This window comes from Alosa pseudoharengus, unplaced genomic scaffold (assembly GCF_046254945.1).
Source record: "Alosa pseudoharengus isolate Yale_2024_CS ecotype anadromous, Long Island Sound unplaced genomic scaffold, YU_APseudo_1.1 YU_APseudo_1.1_scf_2, whole genome shotgun sequence".
Lineage (NCBI taxonomy): Eukaryota > Metazoa > Chordata > Actinopteri > Clupeiformes > Clupeidae > Alosa > Alosa pseudoharengus.
In genome coordinates this window covers 38,717,455-38,733,765 of record NW_027468663.1, presented here as the reverse complement: position 1 = coordinate 38,733,765, position 16,311 = coordinate 38,717,455, and the positions used below count along the sequence as shown (strand labels likewise).

The following is a 16,311-nucleotide window of genomic DNA, read 5'->3' as shown; positions in this document are numbered from 1 at the left end:
AATTGAATAACTTTTTGCCCAGTCTTGGTGTGATTGTTCAAATGAATTCATTCAGTTTAGTGCATAGTTTGTCACATGTCAGGGCATTTAGTCTAGTGCATAATTTGTCACATGTCAGGGCATTTAGTCTAGCACTTTGTCACTTGTGAGGGCATTTAGTCTAGTGCATAGTTTGTCACTTGTGAGGGCATTTAGTCTAGTGCATAGTTTGTCACATGGGAGGGCATTTAGTCTAGTTCATAGTTTTTCATATGCGAGGGCATACCTTGGAACTAACATTTTGTTTGTTCATGAGTCATGCCTCATTTATTTCAAGTGTGATGGGCCATGTCATGTGACAGACAAGAGTGATGAGTCATATGTTCTTGTATTGATGTTTCTAACCACACCAGATTCTAAATAGTGAAAAGTATGTGTCTTTTGGATACAATAGAGGGTGCTTAAACACAAGATACACATGTGCCTCTGCAAATGTAATTCATACAACTACTTGCTAACATATAATTACATGCTTTAGTGACATAGTCAATTCTAGTACCTTAGTTTTCAGATGTTTCTCTATGATAGGCCTATAATGGACTGGAGTCATCATTTCTACTAATTAATTTAAGTTTTTAACAGCTCAGTCTAGCATACATTGTCCAGATGGGGATAAGAGTGATTAAAGGTCCCTGTATGGCCGTGTAATAGTGAACCAGTGAATTAGTAGACTTGTGTATGACTCAAAGCCAATGGAAAGTGAGGTCATGTGCATGAAGTGTGACTCATCTCAGTGAAGTATGTGGAAGTCCATCACGCACCCAAGGAGGTCTCGAGTGACACTAATAGGGCTGTCATCGGTCACCGCCTCCCTCCCCAGAGAGCAGAGTATTAACAGGGAGAATGGCTATCCTATTAAGACAGGGAACAGAGTCTACCTGAAACATTTGCAAGAGAAATGAACATTCCAGTGGTTGTTTTTTTCCCCCCACTTTAGGTTAACCTTATATGAAAGCAAGTCATCAACAGCTGTTTGTTGTGGATCAGGTATTTTAATTACTAAGGGTACGAATAACAGGGTGTACCAGACATCAAATATAGCTAGGTATGATAGGGATAGTGTGGAATGACATTCCTTTTTAGAGACAGGGATGTGGTGCTCTTCAGATTTGGAAAAAAGAGCTTTGAAGTTTGTGTCACAAATGCGAATAGCACTCGAGTACAGTTAAAACACAGTAGATACACACACATTCACAAACAGAGAAATGGGAAGTACACCACCTTTCACAAAGTTGGCAAACTGAAGTTTCTCTTATTTAGTTTGCTCCAAACTGTACAGGTGGTTCTACCAGACTTGGATGTCCCAATATATCCTTAGGAATAAATGTATTTCTAGAATAATTTTGCAAAAGAATGACAAAATGACTATGACTAGCAGTTGGCAAGGGTGGAAGAGTCAAGACTAAACTCTAACACTGGGTCCAAGATGCAAACTGACTATCATAATTTCCCTTCTCAGCTACACTAAAACACCTTAAAAAGCTCCAATTCAGTTTTGGAGGGACAATGTTTGAGGTACTGTGCTGTTACATATGTATGAGTATCATGTATTTTGGCAGCAAAATGGTCTCAATTAATTACAGCCTAAGTTGGACTAGTTTCACTGACTTGAGCGTGTTGATTAAAAATAGAAGGTTCTAACAGACTACATGTGTCCTATTGGTTGAGGCTATAATTAGAATGTTAGTACATTCTTAAGATTAATTTCTCTAGCTAATTACTGAGACAACAGATTCTGAATAACAGTGACTTTGCTAACCTGAGAAATAAAATGGAAAAATGGGAGTATGGAAAACCACAATCAGTGTCTATGGTCTGAAAAAAATAACGTGCACAATTCCAGTAAAAATTTTCAAATAATACAAACATAGCTTAATACAATGTATTGCACATATAATAAATAGATGTTTCCCTTAACTGTAAACAAACTTAAGACATTTTAACTCCAGAAATAAATCTTTGTCCACAATTTGTTCACTTGTCTCATGTGGGCCCAGAACAGCTCGGTGGCTCAGTGTTTGTGCTCTGGAACACGTCCAGTGTTGCCCGGCGACACCTCCAGTGCACAAATCATATTAAAAACAGAGTTTCTACCACTCAGCTCAAGGGGCTACAGGGTTCAGATAAATGGCCACCTCATCCTGTCCCCTCCCATCCCACCTCCAACTACATTTCCCTCTAATCCCTTTCTGCATAGCCTGGATTTGTACTCAGGCAGTGGCATAGGCGGCCTCGTACAAATCACGGTCCTTGTCGTCTCCGCCACTGGAGGAACGGCTGCTGAGGTCGGCCACACCGGACTCGAGGTCGCTGCAGGCCGAGAGGTCATCAGGTTCGCCCGCACCCAGGGCCGAGACGAGGGGCAGGGACGCGGGCGGGGTCTTGCGTTCCCTCTCCGGGGCCGAGTCCACGCAGGGGAAGTAGTCCTGAGGGCTTTCGGCCACCCCCTCTCCCGCCCGGTCCGAGGCCGGAGGGGCACGCCGGGGGGTCCAGTCACTGGCTCTGCTCGTCATCTTCACGGCAGCCACCACCCTCTTTCCCGTCAGCATGGCTATTCTCTGTTAGGAGACAGGGCCACAGATCACATCAGAGGTGGTATACTGTCTGTGAGTGATGTGTGACCAATTTTGACCAATTGATAAACTATTTGTAAAGAATTAGTGACCAATGTATAAAGTAGCATAACAAATGCTCTCAGACCCCAGCTGTACGGGTCATGGCAGGTCAAGGTCAAACAACACCACTGTAAATGCTGCCATGTATGTGTCCATGGAAGTCCATCACCACATGCTGTAGATAACATGTGCAGGTGGTTTACATTCTGATACATTTACTGTATATGAATGTATAACACAATATGATCTATAGGTATGCATATTTATGTTTATATGTGTGAGTATCTGTGTGTGTGTGTGTGTGTGTGTGTGTGTGTGTGTGTGTGTGTGTGTAGCTGTAGCTGGTTGAGGCCCCGTGTGCGTGCGCCTGTGCGTCTGGAGCTGGTTGATGCTCTGTGTGTGCGTGTCCGTCCGTCTGTCCGAATTTAGTGTATGGCCTTTGTGTGGGTGTCTGGAGTGGGGTAATGCTGTGTGTGTCCGTGTGTGTGTGCCTGTGTCTCTGGAGCTGGATGATGCCCTCTGTGTGTGTGTGTCTGGAGCTGGTTGATGCCCTGTGTGTGTGTTGGTGTATGCAGAGCTGGTATATACCCTGTGTGTGTACAGTATGTGAGTGTGTGTGTGTGTGTGTGTGTGTGTGTGTGTGTGTGTGTGTGTGTGTGTATGTATGTATGTATATATGCTCTATGTGTGTGTGTGTATGAGTGTGTGTGTGTGTGAATGTGCAGAGCTGGTGTATGCACTATGTGTGTGTGTGAATGTGCAGAGCTGGTGTATGCACTATGTGTGTGTGTGTATGAGTGTGTGTGTGTGTGTGAATGTGCAGAGCTGGTGTATGCCTTGTTGGGTGGGCGAGTGGGCCGTCCCTCGCGGTACCTCCTGGTGGGTGGTCAGCTCCTCCTCTAGCTGCTGCGTCTCTTCGCGCACCGCAGACAGACACTCGGCTGCAGACTGCCGCGCCACCAGCGCAGCCGCCCTCTCGGCCCGGTTATACATGCTCTTCCAGAACCTACCAACACAACCGCAGCAATGTGCACGAGAACAGCCATGGACATACGGACAGATGGCAGGTAGACAGACAGAGAGAAGAAGAGAGAAAAGGCAATAAAAGTGACACAGTGCATTTAGTTCAATAAACAAATCACAGAATTTACAGACCAGTCTTGTGCTTTGCCATCAATAGTGCCAGCAACAAGATAAAATGAACCTCTTGTTTAGATTGAACCATTTAGATGTTTTCCATGCAGTCCTTTGTTTTTCTTAAATGTTTAAGACCGATCAGCCACATGGCTCTGCATTTGCTAGGTTAAACAGGGCTCATGCATGCAATAGAGCAGCGGTTACCAAACTTTTTTTCCCCGCGGACCACCATCTACATCCTGACTCTGCTCGCGTACCTCCACCATCCGAAAAGTAACACATTCTATTGGCGCATTCCAGACATCATGTTTAATTAGCCGCCCTACATGATAACAAATAACAAAATCAAAATGTGCAACTGGTCTATGAGCTCTCACGCTAAAAAAAACAGTGTGGAGAACAACATTAGATCGGTTAGATAGCACCTCACTGCAAACCACGGACTGTGGCTTTGGGCAGTCTGTCTACCAATCCACGTGAAGCCTGGGCCCATATGCCTCATCATAGGCTACTTTCGTTTTCTTTGCCCAGTCTTTTCTGTCTCGTCCTTTCTTTTATCCCCTGCGCTCCACCTCCACCTTCATCATTCTGCCCCCTATCCCATCGTTACCGGTCTCCTAATCTGTTTCTCTCGCTTCCCCTCTTCGATCGCTTTAATTAGGCCTTTTGGACAGTGTCCCTGTTTTCAGCCAGTTTTCCATGTTTGCGTAGCCTTCTACATAGCCTATACTTCCACGAAACTAACGCGCCAGATATTCTGGGTGCCTGCAGGAAATCACATGCATTGTTGGTAGCTTATTTTTTTTTATGAAAACATAGCCTGCTATAGAGTTTACAAATGACTTCCTTTATTTCACGTTTCCATATCATTATAACCTGATTCGAAATTATTTATTATTTATGAATTAATTAGAGTATTAATTCATTCATAATTTTTTTTAAAAACTCCTTTCCGACATTGCCCTTTTCATCTCGCGTACCCCCTAGTGGCAGCTCGCGTATCACAGTTTGGGAATCCCTGCAAAAGATAAATCAAATCACCTTGTTTCCCCTCCCAGTGAATGGCTAAAGCTGCCCTTACACCAGAAAACTTTGACAAGACTCGGGAAAGATTCTTGAAAGGTTGTAGTTTTTTGAGTAAAGCTTGAATGGGGGGCATTGGTTAAAAGACTCCCAATCTTTCAAGAATCTTCCCAAATCTTGTCAAAGTCTTCTGATGTATGGGTAGCATTACTTGTTTAGACTTGCTTGTTCAACATCATTATCGGCACATTATCAATAACCTAATCCTAACCTTTTAACTCCATTACTGTTTCATCTGGGACCTATAGCAGTGTGTCTTCAGGTCTGCTGTGTTTATAGATAGTGCAGAAGCAGTGTGTCGGGTCGTATTTGAAACCAGAGCAGTAGGTGGTGGTAATGCCATTATTCAGAAATCTCAGAGTAAATAAAAGTGACTGTGCATGGTGTGTTGGTTGGGTTAGGGGAATTGTCTAGTCCAGAGGCTGGACACTCACTTGAAGCAGTAGGGGGTGGTGACGGGCCGCAGTGCCCCCTGAGTCTGGCTGTGGTCGTCTCGGTACAGCGGGTTCAGGAACTCAGCCCGCTGCTCCCACAGCACAGGCCAGACAGAGTGGGTTCGCTCACGGAGCCTGGGGAACACACAACAGCCAACCAGGAATCAACCAGTCGTCTGCCACACTGTAGGAATACAACTAATGCCATTGTCATATTTCTTTTTTTTTTATCCATTTCAAATCTCATGGGCAACACTCAACAACAGCAATAGAGTCCCTCTGAGGCGTAGTGCAGCCTGTCTACTTAAGACGTCTGACCAAAGCCCAAATACAGCAGCAGATTCAGTCTATTTGGTGAGACCCTCAGCAGGCCAGGCAACACCAGCATGGTTTGTGCTCCACAGCTCAGCTCACCTGAGATCCCTTCTCTCCTTTTGGCAGTTGCCCAGGAAGTTGCCGTACTGGCAGGAGTGCACGTGCATGTGCAGTTGGAGCAGGAAGCGATCGTTGAACTCGAAGGCACATGGGAACTGCTCCATCAGGTGCCACACACACTCCAGGAACTGGTCGATCACTGGAGACACCTCCTTGGGGTCACCCTCCAGGTGAGCATACCTGGAAACAAAAACATGTTTTTGTTTCAGGGTTTTATCGGAAAATTTATTTCGTTTAGTTTTTTAAATACCCCTAATACTGTAATACAGTATGTCCTCAGTTACAATACATACATGGTAACACAGACTGGGTGAATCCAGATGAACCGGTTAGCAAATTTGAATTTGTTCTGCAGGTCAGTCTGGAAAGGAGCCCATTGACGTCCATTTCAATTCAAACAGTTTCTTGGTATTTTATGCCCCCAACGTTGTCTTCAAGGCAGCGCTGCCTGGAAGGCACTAGGGTTAGGCATGGGTTTAGGATTAGGTGCCTTTAAGTCAGCGGTGGCAGCGCTGCCTGGAAGACGACGTTGGGGGCATAAAACACCATTGAGCATTCAAACACTGGTAAATTCAAATTTACTAACAGGTTCATCTAGGCAAATGGTAACATTAAAATATGTAGGAAATGTTATTCAGGAAAAGGATCTCCTATTTCCAAAGACTGTACCTGTGAGAGAACTTGTGTCCAAATGATATCCAGTCCTTTTCAATAAGAATCTTTTCAGAAGATAGAAATAGAGAAGATATTAAGACTGTGAAGTCTGTCAAATCAACTGGGAAATAAACTGAGTCATGCAAGAGGAAGTTGCGTTTTCTGCAAATCATTATCTCACTGCTGTTGCCAAAACACTCATACGAGTAGTTCCTAGTTGTGTTAATTTGGCAAGTGTATCAAGTCTGCTATGATCTGTGTGTGTGTGTGTGTGTGTGTGTGTGTGTTTTATTACCATGAATCCTTTCAGGGTGCGGTAGTAAGGGTCTAGAAGGACACTGGCAACTGAGCAGGCCTGTGCTGTTCGGTCCCAGCCATCTGAGCAGTGGACTAACACACTGATCCCTTCTTCTCCTACAGCCTGAAGACACACACACACACACACACACAAAAACATTATAAACAAAATACAAAATAAACATTATATTAAAACAAATAGCAGTCATAATGTAGACCTGTTCACTTTTTGAAACATAAACTAGCCCTAACTAAAATAAATAAATGATAGAGATTTTTGACTGCACCTTTGCTATGAAGACGCCAGCATCCAGAACAGCTTTGATGTGCTTGAGCCAACCAGAGTTCTCCAGGCCCCATAGGAAGTCTCCCATGGATGGTAATCTGAACTCTCCCACTAAAATACAGGCGAGTCGAGCTTTGAGCTTAGCATAGCACCTCTACATTCAATCAAGAGGAAATGTTTACAGTTTGTGCTATTGTGTTTCTCATTACGATCATCTCACACATCTGTACGCAAACAAATCCAAATGAACATCAGTGTTTCCCATACATTGACTTATTTGTGGCGGCCCACCACAATATCAACATTGACCACCACACAATGATTTTCCAGGTTGTACTAAATTGTGCTTAAATCTGGTTGGCATCATAATCACACTGTGCTAAGTTGTTAAAAACTGTTGTATTCAAATTAATGCTGCAAACCAACCACCACAAATGGAATTCAATACTGTGGGAAACACTGAACATGAATCAGGAAGGACAGAGACGCACACACACAAAGAGGCTAAATTAATTATAGAGTGACCATGTTTAACTTACTGTCGACGATTTTCTGTTGGCTGTTCCTCATGACGTGGATGTTTTCAATGCCGATAAATTGCAGTTTAATATTGGTGTAGTGGTCTTCATTCTCATATCCTTTTCCAGCAGCACGATTGGCCATTGCATTCAGCTGGAGGCACACAGGTCAACATAAAAACAGACAAAAGAATGGAATTAATCATTAGGCATTTTTGCACTGCTTTTTAGAACGTGCCTTTTTGCACTGCTTTTTAGAATGTGTCTTTTTGCACTGCTTTTTAGAATGTGTCTTTTTGCACTGCTTTTTAGAATGTGTCTTTTTGCACTGCTTTTTAGAATGTGTCTTTGTGCATGTGTTTTTGAACGTGCGTTTTTGAGCGCGTCCTGGGTGATCCGATCTTCAAGTGGTCAGCCGAGACAAGATGAAAGATGTTGCTGACCACTTGTGTTTTCATTCCACTATTGGCAACGTAATTTTCAATAGAACGCTCATTGCCCGGAATGCATCAGAATACCACCTCAGACCACCTCCGCACGTGGTTGGAGTGATCGGTTCACAATGCGTATTGGTGATTGTTTACACTTGTATTTAGAACTGACCACTTGTGATCGGATCACCAAAGACACATTTTAAAAACAAACGTAAACCGGTTTACGATCACTACAGTTTCTAATCTAGTTCTAATCTAGTTTATTACTTTATTTCCCCTTGGGGATCAATAAAGTAATTTTAATTTTAATCTTAATTTTAATCTATCTATCTATCTATCTATCTAGTCTACGGGCCCTGATTTAACTGAAGGTCAAAGAGCAAAGTCACCCAGTCTTGTGCATGAACAAAAGCTATCGTGTGGTGTTTGGGAGCATTGAGCCCCCAGTGTTCGACCTTAGGATTTTGCTCATCATATTAAATGAGTAAATACATTTTGCCTTGTTATTAAATTATCTTTGGTTGGACTTTTCACTTTGCATAAGATGGAGCTTTTTGCAATAAAATTTTAGCAGAATGGTAAGACAGGTACATTAACGCTGTACGCATACGCTGCACACACACACACTCTTAGATTAGCAGGAACATGCTAGCAAAATGGTAAAACAGGTACATTAACAATTACCATACCCTGCACACACACACACACACACACACACACACACTTAGATTAGCAGGAACATGTATTAGTCACCTTTGGCCTTGTGTCCACCACATACATCAGCTCGCTGGCTGGGTTGGACTTCATGATGGCCTGGATCATCTGTTCATCCTCTGTGGAGCGAGCACTGAAGCCAGATAGCGGCTGACTACTGCGACAAATGGAAGCCTGATCGAGACAAAGGAAGTCTCTCCTTAATAACACAGCATGTTAAACTATTCACTGTTAAGCTCACTCTTTCTTAAGTCACAGCCATTCACACAGCCCTTGGCCATCCCATATTTTAACATTGGCATTGGTCATCAGCCAAACTTCAATCGAAATGCAGCTCTGATGGAACGCATGGGGCACAAAGAAATTCAAAATATTTCACCAGGGTCAATCACCTGAGGTCTGAGCATGAAATCTGTCTAGTCATGAATGGCATGCTGTTGGTAACTATTATGGTAAACATTCTCTGAGCTTACACATGAGGCTACGGTAAAATTTTATGACTGAAAGCATACTAACACAGGGGCAAAGGTGAAGTGCTGACAGCATCAATATGTTGCTATTGTTTGTTCCCTCTACGGTAATGGAGAATTCAGAGCGCATTGTTTCAACAGTCACGTTACAATGCTGTTTCAACATTGTCACGTTACATCTTATGACAGAGGAAACATCTACGAGCATGACTCGGCATGAATATTAATCAGGCCAATACAAATCCGTTTTACAGCTCTATCACATTGACATTTAATAGCAGATGTACACAGAGTTGCTCATGACAGGCTACATTCAGAAGCATGTGCTCTTTTGGAAGTGAACTCCATGACCATGACATCCCCCTCAACAGTCCAATTTGCATATGACTTGCTTGTCCCCATAGCTTTGAAGGTTCTCTGTAGAACTTCTAGTATCATCAGAGATTCTAGAAAAAAAAATGCTCTAACACAGGATTTTTGCAGAAAAAGAATTTTGGGTTCTTTATTATAATAAAGAAAATGGTTCTAAAAAATGTTACACTGAAAATCTAGCTTTTCTTTACTTTCTACTTTTTGAGATATCATAAATTATCGCCAGATCACCATTGCAGCTACTAGCCAACAGAGGTTGAGAGACATGTTAAAGCAGGCAAGACTTCTGATGACCAACTTACACCATTATCCCGGTGGTAGTAGGACAAGACAGGGAATCTTCCTCGGCTCCTGAATTTGGCACTGCCCACAACGATGGACGGTGTGGCCGACTTTGGCACATACAGGTCAGACGGGTAGGTGTCACACACCTGGTGGATACAGGAAAACAACAACTTGAACGAACCATCGTATCGTTCACATTCAGGGATGCAGTGGAGGCTAAACGCAAATAAACACAGTTTACCCACCTAAATTTCAGAAATAGAGTTTATCCACCTCTCAAAAGAGTTTATTCACCGACTGAAACTTTTAACATTTTAAAAATCACAAATCACATGTATTATCCACAATCAAAATATGTACACTCACCAACACTCAAGGAACCATTTAATACCACTTGCATTGTTATAAACATTGGACAATAACCTCCACCATCATCCAACATGTTCTTAATGCATTTTCTAAAAATCTGATACTGCTGGCGCAGTCCACCTAACCGTGATCACAGAATTCATAGTTTACCCACCTCTTATTTTACCACTACATCCCTGTTCACATTGCAAAATCAGTAAAGATGCAGCGACAACATACATTGTGCAATTAAGGGTTATGTTTTCATCACTACTTTTCAATGATGATAATAACCTTGGCATGTCCACGCTAACAAACCCATCCTATTGTATTCAATAAAAAAGCATCAATGAGGAACTAAAACCAGCTACATTCTTCATCAAGTAGTTCAATGAGCTCTCTCTCTCTTTCTCTAAAAATGTTTTTCTCCACTCACAAAAATTGACTGGAAAATAACTCCCAGCAGTTCACCTCATTTCACATTCACAGCCTGTAAGCCTGTAGATTAGTGGCATATCTCTCACACTGCTGTCTCAGTGCAGAACTTAACGGGAGTCCTTACCCTGTACTCGCTGTTGGCAGGCGTGAGGTACCAGAGGTTGCTGGGTATTCCCATTCGCCCGTACTCAGCCCGCAGGTCTATGAAGCTCCAGGCCTCCTCCCGCTCATCCTTGTTCACGTTGGGATGATAGGAGAAGCACGACAGCTCAGTATACCTCTCTAAGAACAGGAGAAGCCAGAAAAGAGTCTTAAACACTAATGCTACTGCATGAACCAAGAATGCATGGCATAGTCTCTGTTTTTTTCAGACTGACAAGAAAAAAAAAACATTAACCCAGATAAAGAGATTTGTCTAATTAAACAAGTGTAAATAGTCATGAGCCCACGGTTGGAGGTGCCGCACATGAGTTTCAGCACCACACCTGGTCTGGAGAGACGTGTCAGGGAGGCCTGCACATCTAGACAGTCCCTCTCCTGAGGGATGAGGAAGTGGTAGACCTGGAAGTTCTTGCAGCGGATGATCAGGGGACTGCCAGAGGGGTTGGTGAGGGGACGCTCGATACTGCTGATCAAACTGTGCAACACCTGCAAAAATAAACAGGATTTTCATGAGGTTATTCTTGTTTTCGACACTGGAACTGGTTTTGGTTTTACTGTTGGATGGCTGATACGATGGCTGGGTATTGGTGGAAAAATGGTGGAACAGCTTTTATTTATAACATTTGAAATATCTAGAACAGCGGGAACTAAAACAGCAGGAAATCAGACAGACAGCTTGAAAAAGAATGTAGCTCTCCATTATACTAGGCTATATCACACATTATTTCTTACCCATGTCTCCTTGCGAGCCTCTGTGTTTTCAACAAAGATGCTGTGCGTGGATGAAAGATACAGTGTCCCGGCTGTTGACTTCCGGGGGGTCACTCTGTCGATTAATCTCACATTTTCGACCTGTAAAAGATAGCAGAAAACACCAATAATAAAATCTCCTCTATGTCGACGAAATAAAATGGCTACATTGATAAGAATGTTAGAACGCAAGACGTTTCAGTAATGATTTACACACAGTCCCAACAGCTGCCGTGAAATGTGTATTTCCCATGGTAAAGACGTGTTCTTCACCTATTCCATCCTTGTTCTAGTATTGTGGCGTTTCGTATGGTTACACACAGGCCCTATATAGCCACATCATTTGACAGCTACTTCCTCTCGTTGCCACAGCTATTTCACCATAACCATCACGCACCCCTATTTCCACGTTCCCAAACCGGTCCGTGTGCATGAGAAGACGAAATAGCCTAGCAGGTTCATACAACACAGGCGACAATGAACAGATAACATGAATGTGCGCAAATGCAGGCTTTCACCCTCAAGTAGCGACGAGCCCTAGCCGTAGCCTAAGCTAAGTCTTGCATCATGAACACAAAGGATGGTATCTATAATCAAAACAATAAAAACCAGTTTTGTCTATTTGCAACAATAGTGAATAAACCGCAAAATACAAATAGTGGTTCCTTACCTTAGGCGTCCTGATATGCTCCATCTTCAAACGCAACAGCTAAAATGGTGCGCCGAGGAAAATCGTATAGCCTAAAACCTTCTTGAAAGACACCCGATCCCTTTTCAGCAAAATGCAAGCAGGCACTCCATGTTCACAACGACGTTACAGATAGACTGTCCTGCAGGTAGCCCACGCCATCGTCCATCGTTGTCCGCGAGGCGGTCCGACTGGAGATTCGCCTAGCACCCACCAGTCCTCCTCCGGTGCAGATGACAACACGTATCGTTTTCGTGGAGATTATTTTGCCGAGCAGCGCCTGCGCAGACTACTCTGTTCTCCATCTATTCTGTGTAGGAATAGATCTGAAAATTGGGCTGCTGTCGGTCTAGGCTATGTAGCCTATGTAGGCCTAGGCCCTAGTTCACCATATGCACCCATAGAAAATTAAAAACCACATAATAGAAAATAGACATAGCCTACCAGATAACCTGCTAGGCTATTAGATATATGTTGCTCAATTGCATCCTGTTGTTGGTTGTTATAAAGAGGAGACATACACTGGGCTATTCATCGCTAAAATTAATACAATCATATTTTCTAATGCCATTCTATGATCCTCTTTACCGTGGCGCAAGCAGGATAGATAGCCACCTGTTTTTTTACAGGTAGCCTACTTCATATTATGCTGAACCATAAACTGAAAAGTCTGACGACCACACATATTTGCATTTTGTGATAAATAGGCCTAGCTATTTAGGGCGACAGTGTTGCTCTTCTTGTTCGTCCAGGCTTACCGAAATGGTGATCTAGGCCCATACATTTTACATTATTTTAGTAATCAGAAACACCATTCATGGGTTTCATCAGGTCCCTTTCCACAGGTGTATAAAATCAAGCACCATAAAAAGAAAATAGGCCTACGCGCCCGTTTAAAAAAAAAAAAAAAACATTCTCTCTTTTTAAATCGTGTGCGCCTTTCACTAAATCATGTAGGCCTAGGCTATATTTGACAGATCTCTTGCAGATCTCTTGCAGTGAAAATCTCTGCCACCAACATATATTTGAACTCTGCCTACTTCTGACAGTAGATGGCAGCACATGTTCAATGCTCCTCCCTTTAAATACCTTATGGTTATGCTGAATGTTAGGCCTATGGTTTTAATTAGGGCTGTCAAAATAACTGATTAATCGATTCCGTATGACCTTTGACCCTGAGCCATTGTAGTCAGTAACCATGTAAAATGAAGGAGAGAGAAGAAAATGTGCTGACTAGATCATTGATTGGAACATTTACTTTTAAACAATGGCCTGATGGATGGTGTTGATAAAAATAAAGTGTTGATTAAAATAAAGTCCTCTGCAATGTCTGCAGCAAGGAATTTGCATATCATCGGAGTTCATCAACTCTAAAGTCACACATCAATGCAAAGAAATAGTGTTGACATTGAGGGAAGTGTTAATTTATTTTCATTGTGTCCCCTAGGTTATATCTGTGGCCTGAAATACCTTGTATGTGAAAAACAACTTCTTCCTGAAGCACTTTTGAATTTATTTCCTCAGCATATTAGGTCATATCATAGATTATTATGGCCATTATTAAAATAATAATAAAATAGTTTTTGAACTTTAATGTCACTAATGCTGATTATTCAATGATTTATTTGAATTTAAAAATGTAAAATACTTTCACGGCAAAAATTATATGCGATTAATTTAGATTAATTAATCACAGAGTAGCCTATGTAATTAATTATATATATATATTTTAATCGATTGACAGCCCTAGTTTTAATCATTGCATTTGTCTGCTGTGGGATGGTAGACTATTGCAGAAATCAGGAGGTAGAGAATAGATATAGAAAAAAGTTGTCACTCATATAGGCCTACTAAATTAGCACTAGGCTACAGATAGAAACACTCACCCGAAATATTATCCTTCTTGCTCAACCATAGTAAGCTATTCTAATAACTTATTTATGGATTTAGGGATTTTTAAAGTTGGGTCCTCCGAGTTTACTGTCGGCGTGAAGGCAGCCACATAGTGTCACAGAGACTAGGCCTACACAGGTGTAGCGGATTTCCTAATGACTTCAACCTGACTGCGCTGGCTGACTGATGCTTCTGAGGTGAGTAGGCTACCAGAGCCCGTTTTTATTAGACATTCTCTGGAAGAACATAGACTACAAATCATAGCTACCAGTCAATAGTCCAATGAAAAATTATTCTCTAGGAAATTATGTTCTTCCTAATGGTGATTATCTTTCCTAATTGACAAAGTCGTCATGTAGGCTATGGCACATTAATGTAGAACGATCTCATTAGTAGGGTCATGTCGAGAGAGCGTTAGCTAAATTTTGTGACAAGGCGGCAGCCTAAGATTTTCAGGCAGTCCTCTAAAAACCATAAATAATCAATAGGCTATACGCTACCTAAACCATATGTAATTCCTGCTTTAATTGTTAAGGCAGTGTATAGCCTACAACAATTTCAATGTATTCACTGAGCAAGATAATACCCGACTGTGATCACCTGTTCAAAAGTCTAGATATCATGCAACATAGGTTCTCCTAACATTCCTCAACTTAAAAGCCATCTGCACTGAAGCACTGACATAAGGGGAGTAACAAAAGATCATGTTACAATGCCACTATGAGCAAAACGGCTCATTCTTAGACACTTTCATGTTTGGCCATAGGCTACAGGTCTAGATAGTGAACAAGTAATATGGGATTTTTCAATAAGTGTCATTCTTAATATCACCACACACTGTAGGTCTATTTCTGTTAAGTTGCAGTGGTGTTAAAACATTATTAATAATTCTGACAGAGATACTAAAAGATAGGCCAACCCAGAGCCCAGTGCTCCTATTTAACTTCCTTGACCTGCTGCACTTTGTTCCTCTGTTCTGTCTTGTTTGGGCCTGACAATGTAGACAAAAGTTTAAAAAAGATTTATTTAAAAATATTTATATTTTCAACATCTTTTCAATGTGTGTGCTTTACAGCATGATTAGCTAATGTTTAACTCTCACAAAACCATCTGTCTGAATCAGGACATGCAGTTGTATGGATGTAGCTAATGCTTGCAGTTTCACCACACAGAGAGGTAATCCTACCCAGGGATATGTGATGTAATGACTTTGTTTAAACCAATGCGGTGCCATTTCTCCTGCCGTGCAGCAATGCCTGCATCTGGTCAAATTGAGGAGTGAGAATATTCTCCGTTTTAATTACAATCCGGCTTAAGATGTAGCGCCAGTGTCCTGACATGGCATCCTACATCATGACAATCTAAGCTCCTTTTACACAATGCCCAGCGGCTCCCCCATGGCCTCGTGTGAGTGATCAGATTTGTGTATGGAGTTTTTTCTTTAAGTTCCTCTTCACCACATTGACAGTCTTAGTTGTGTCTGGTAATTTGCTATGGTAATGTACTGTTAGATCTGCCTTAAGGAACACGTGTAGCCTAAGGGTAGTTCTTGACAACCATAGTGGTGATGTCTCCTGTTGCCACGTAAGCCGTAAGGGTTTAGAGAGAGAGAGAGAGAGAGAGAGAGAGAGAGAGAGAGAGAGAGAGAGAGAGAGAGAGAGAGAAAATGGTGAACTAAGATACAATACAAAGCATTATGAAACAAAGCAATAAATGAATGGAGGAGAATAGTTCACTTCTTTTATTGGCTACAATATAGGCAATAATCTTGAAGTCATTGACATGTAGAACATTTACAAAGAAAACCACACCTTATTCAAATACTTAAGTTGCTGCATGTACTTGCCCCAGCTATTATATCACTGACAGTTCAAATTAAATGGGCCATAATGGTTAAAGTTTTGTTGTCAGAAATCTTAACAGGTAGATGGTTACACCCTTCCATGTGCTTAAATGTCACAGTTGTTGAGAGGGTGTGTTCTGTCTGTATCCTTAAGGACTAGTTGAACTTCCATAACCGAAGATTTATTTGATCAGAGTCCAGCTGTATTTATTGCTGGCTGTAAAACAATTGAAACTCAAAGGTGTTTCAGTTGAAGGCAGAACTGCATGCATACTGATAGTGCAGCTTTGAAGGGGTATGTTCATAAGAATTCACACTATCCAGCTGTTAGGCTGCTAATGCAATTCATAAGGGGTTGAAATGTGTCTCATTACGAAGTTAAGGGTGGTCTTAGTGCTGTAATCCAACCCATAGTG

The 16,311-nt window shown here is 41.9% G+C and overlaps 1 protein-coding gene across 2 annotated transcripts; it reads right to left on the bottom strand.

Annotated features, from left to right (window-relative positions):
- Positions 1-1,011: 1,011 nt before the first annotated feature.
- Positions 1,012-12,383, bottom strand: mtmr7b (myotubularin related protein 7b). Of its 2 annotated transcripts, none has more exons than XM_076294932.1 (14): positions 12,142-12,383; positions 11,454-11,573; positions 11,045-11,207; positions 10,684-10,841; positions 9,791-9,919; positions 8,686-8,820; positions 7,520-7,652; positions 6,982-7,091; positions 6,693-6,818; positions 6,413-6,462; positions 5,723-5,923; positions 5,309-5,443; positions 3,528-3,660; positions 1,012-2,597 (listed from the first exon to the last, which is right to left on the bottom strand). In XM_076294932.1, exons 1-14 carry the CDS (start codon positions 12,163-12,165, stop codon positions 2,250-2,252), a joined length of 1,965 nt encoding a protein of 654 aa, XP_076151047.1. In that variant the 5' UTR covers positions 12,166-12,383; the 3' UTR covers positions 1,012-2,249. The 2 variants fall into 2 exon arrangements, with proteins under 2 accessions (XP_076151047.1, XP_076151046.1); XM_076294931.1 differs by lacking the exon at positions 12,142-12,383 and adding an exon at positions 11,689-11,743.
- Between the last annotated feature and the right edge of the window lie 3,928 nt (positions 12,384-16,311).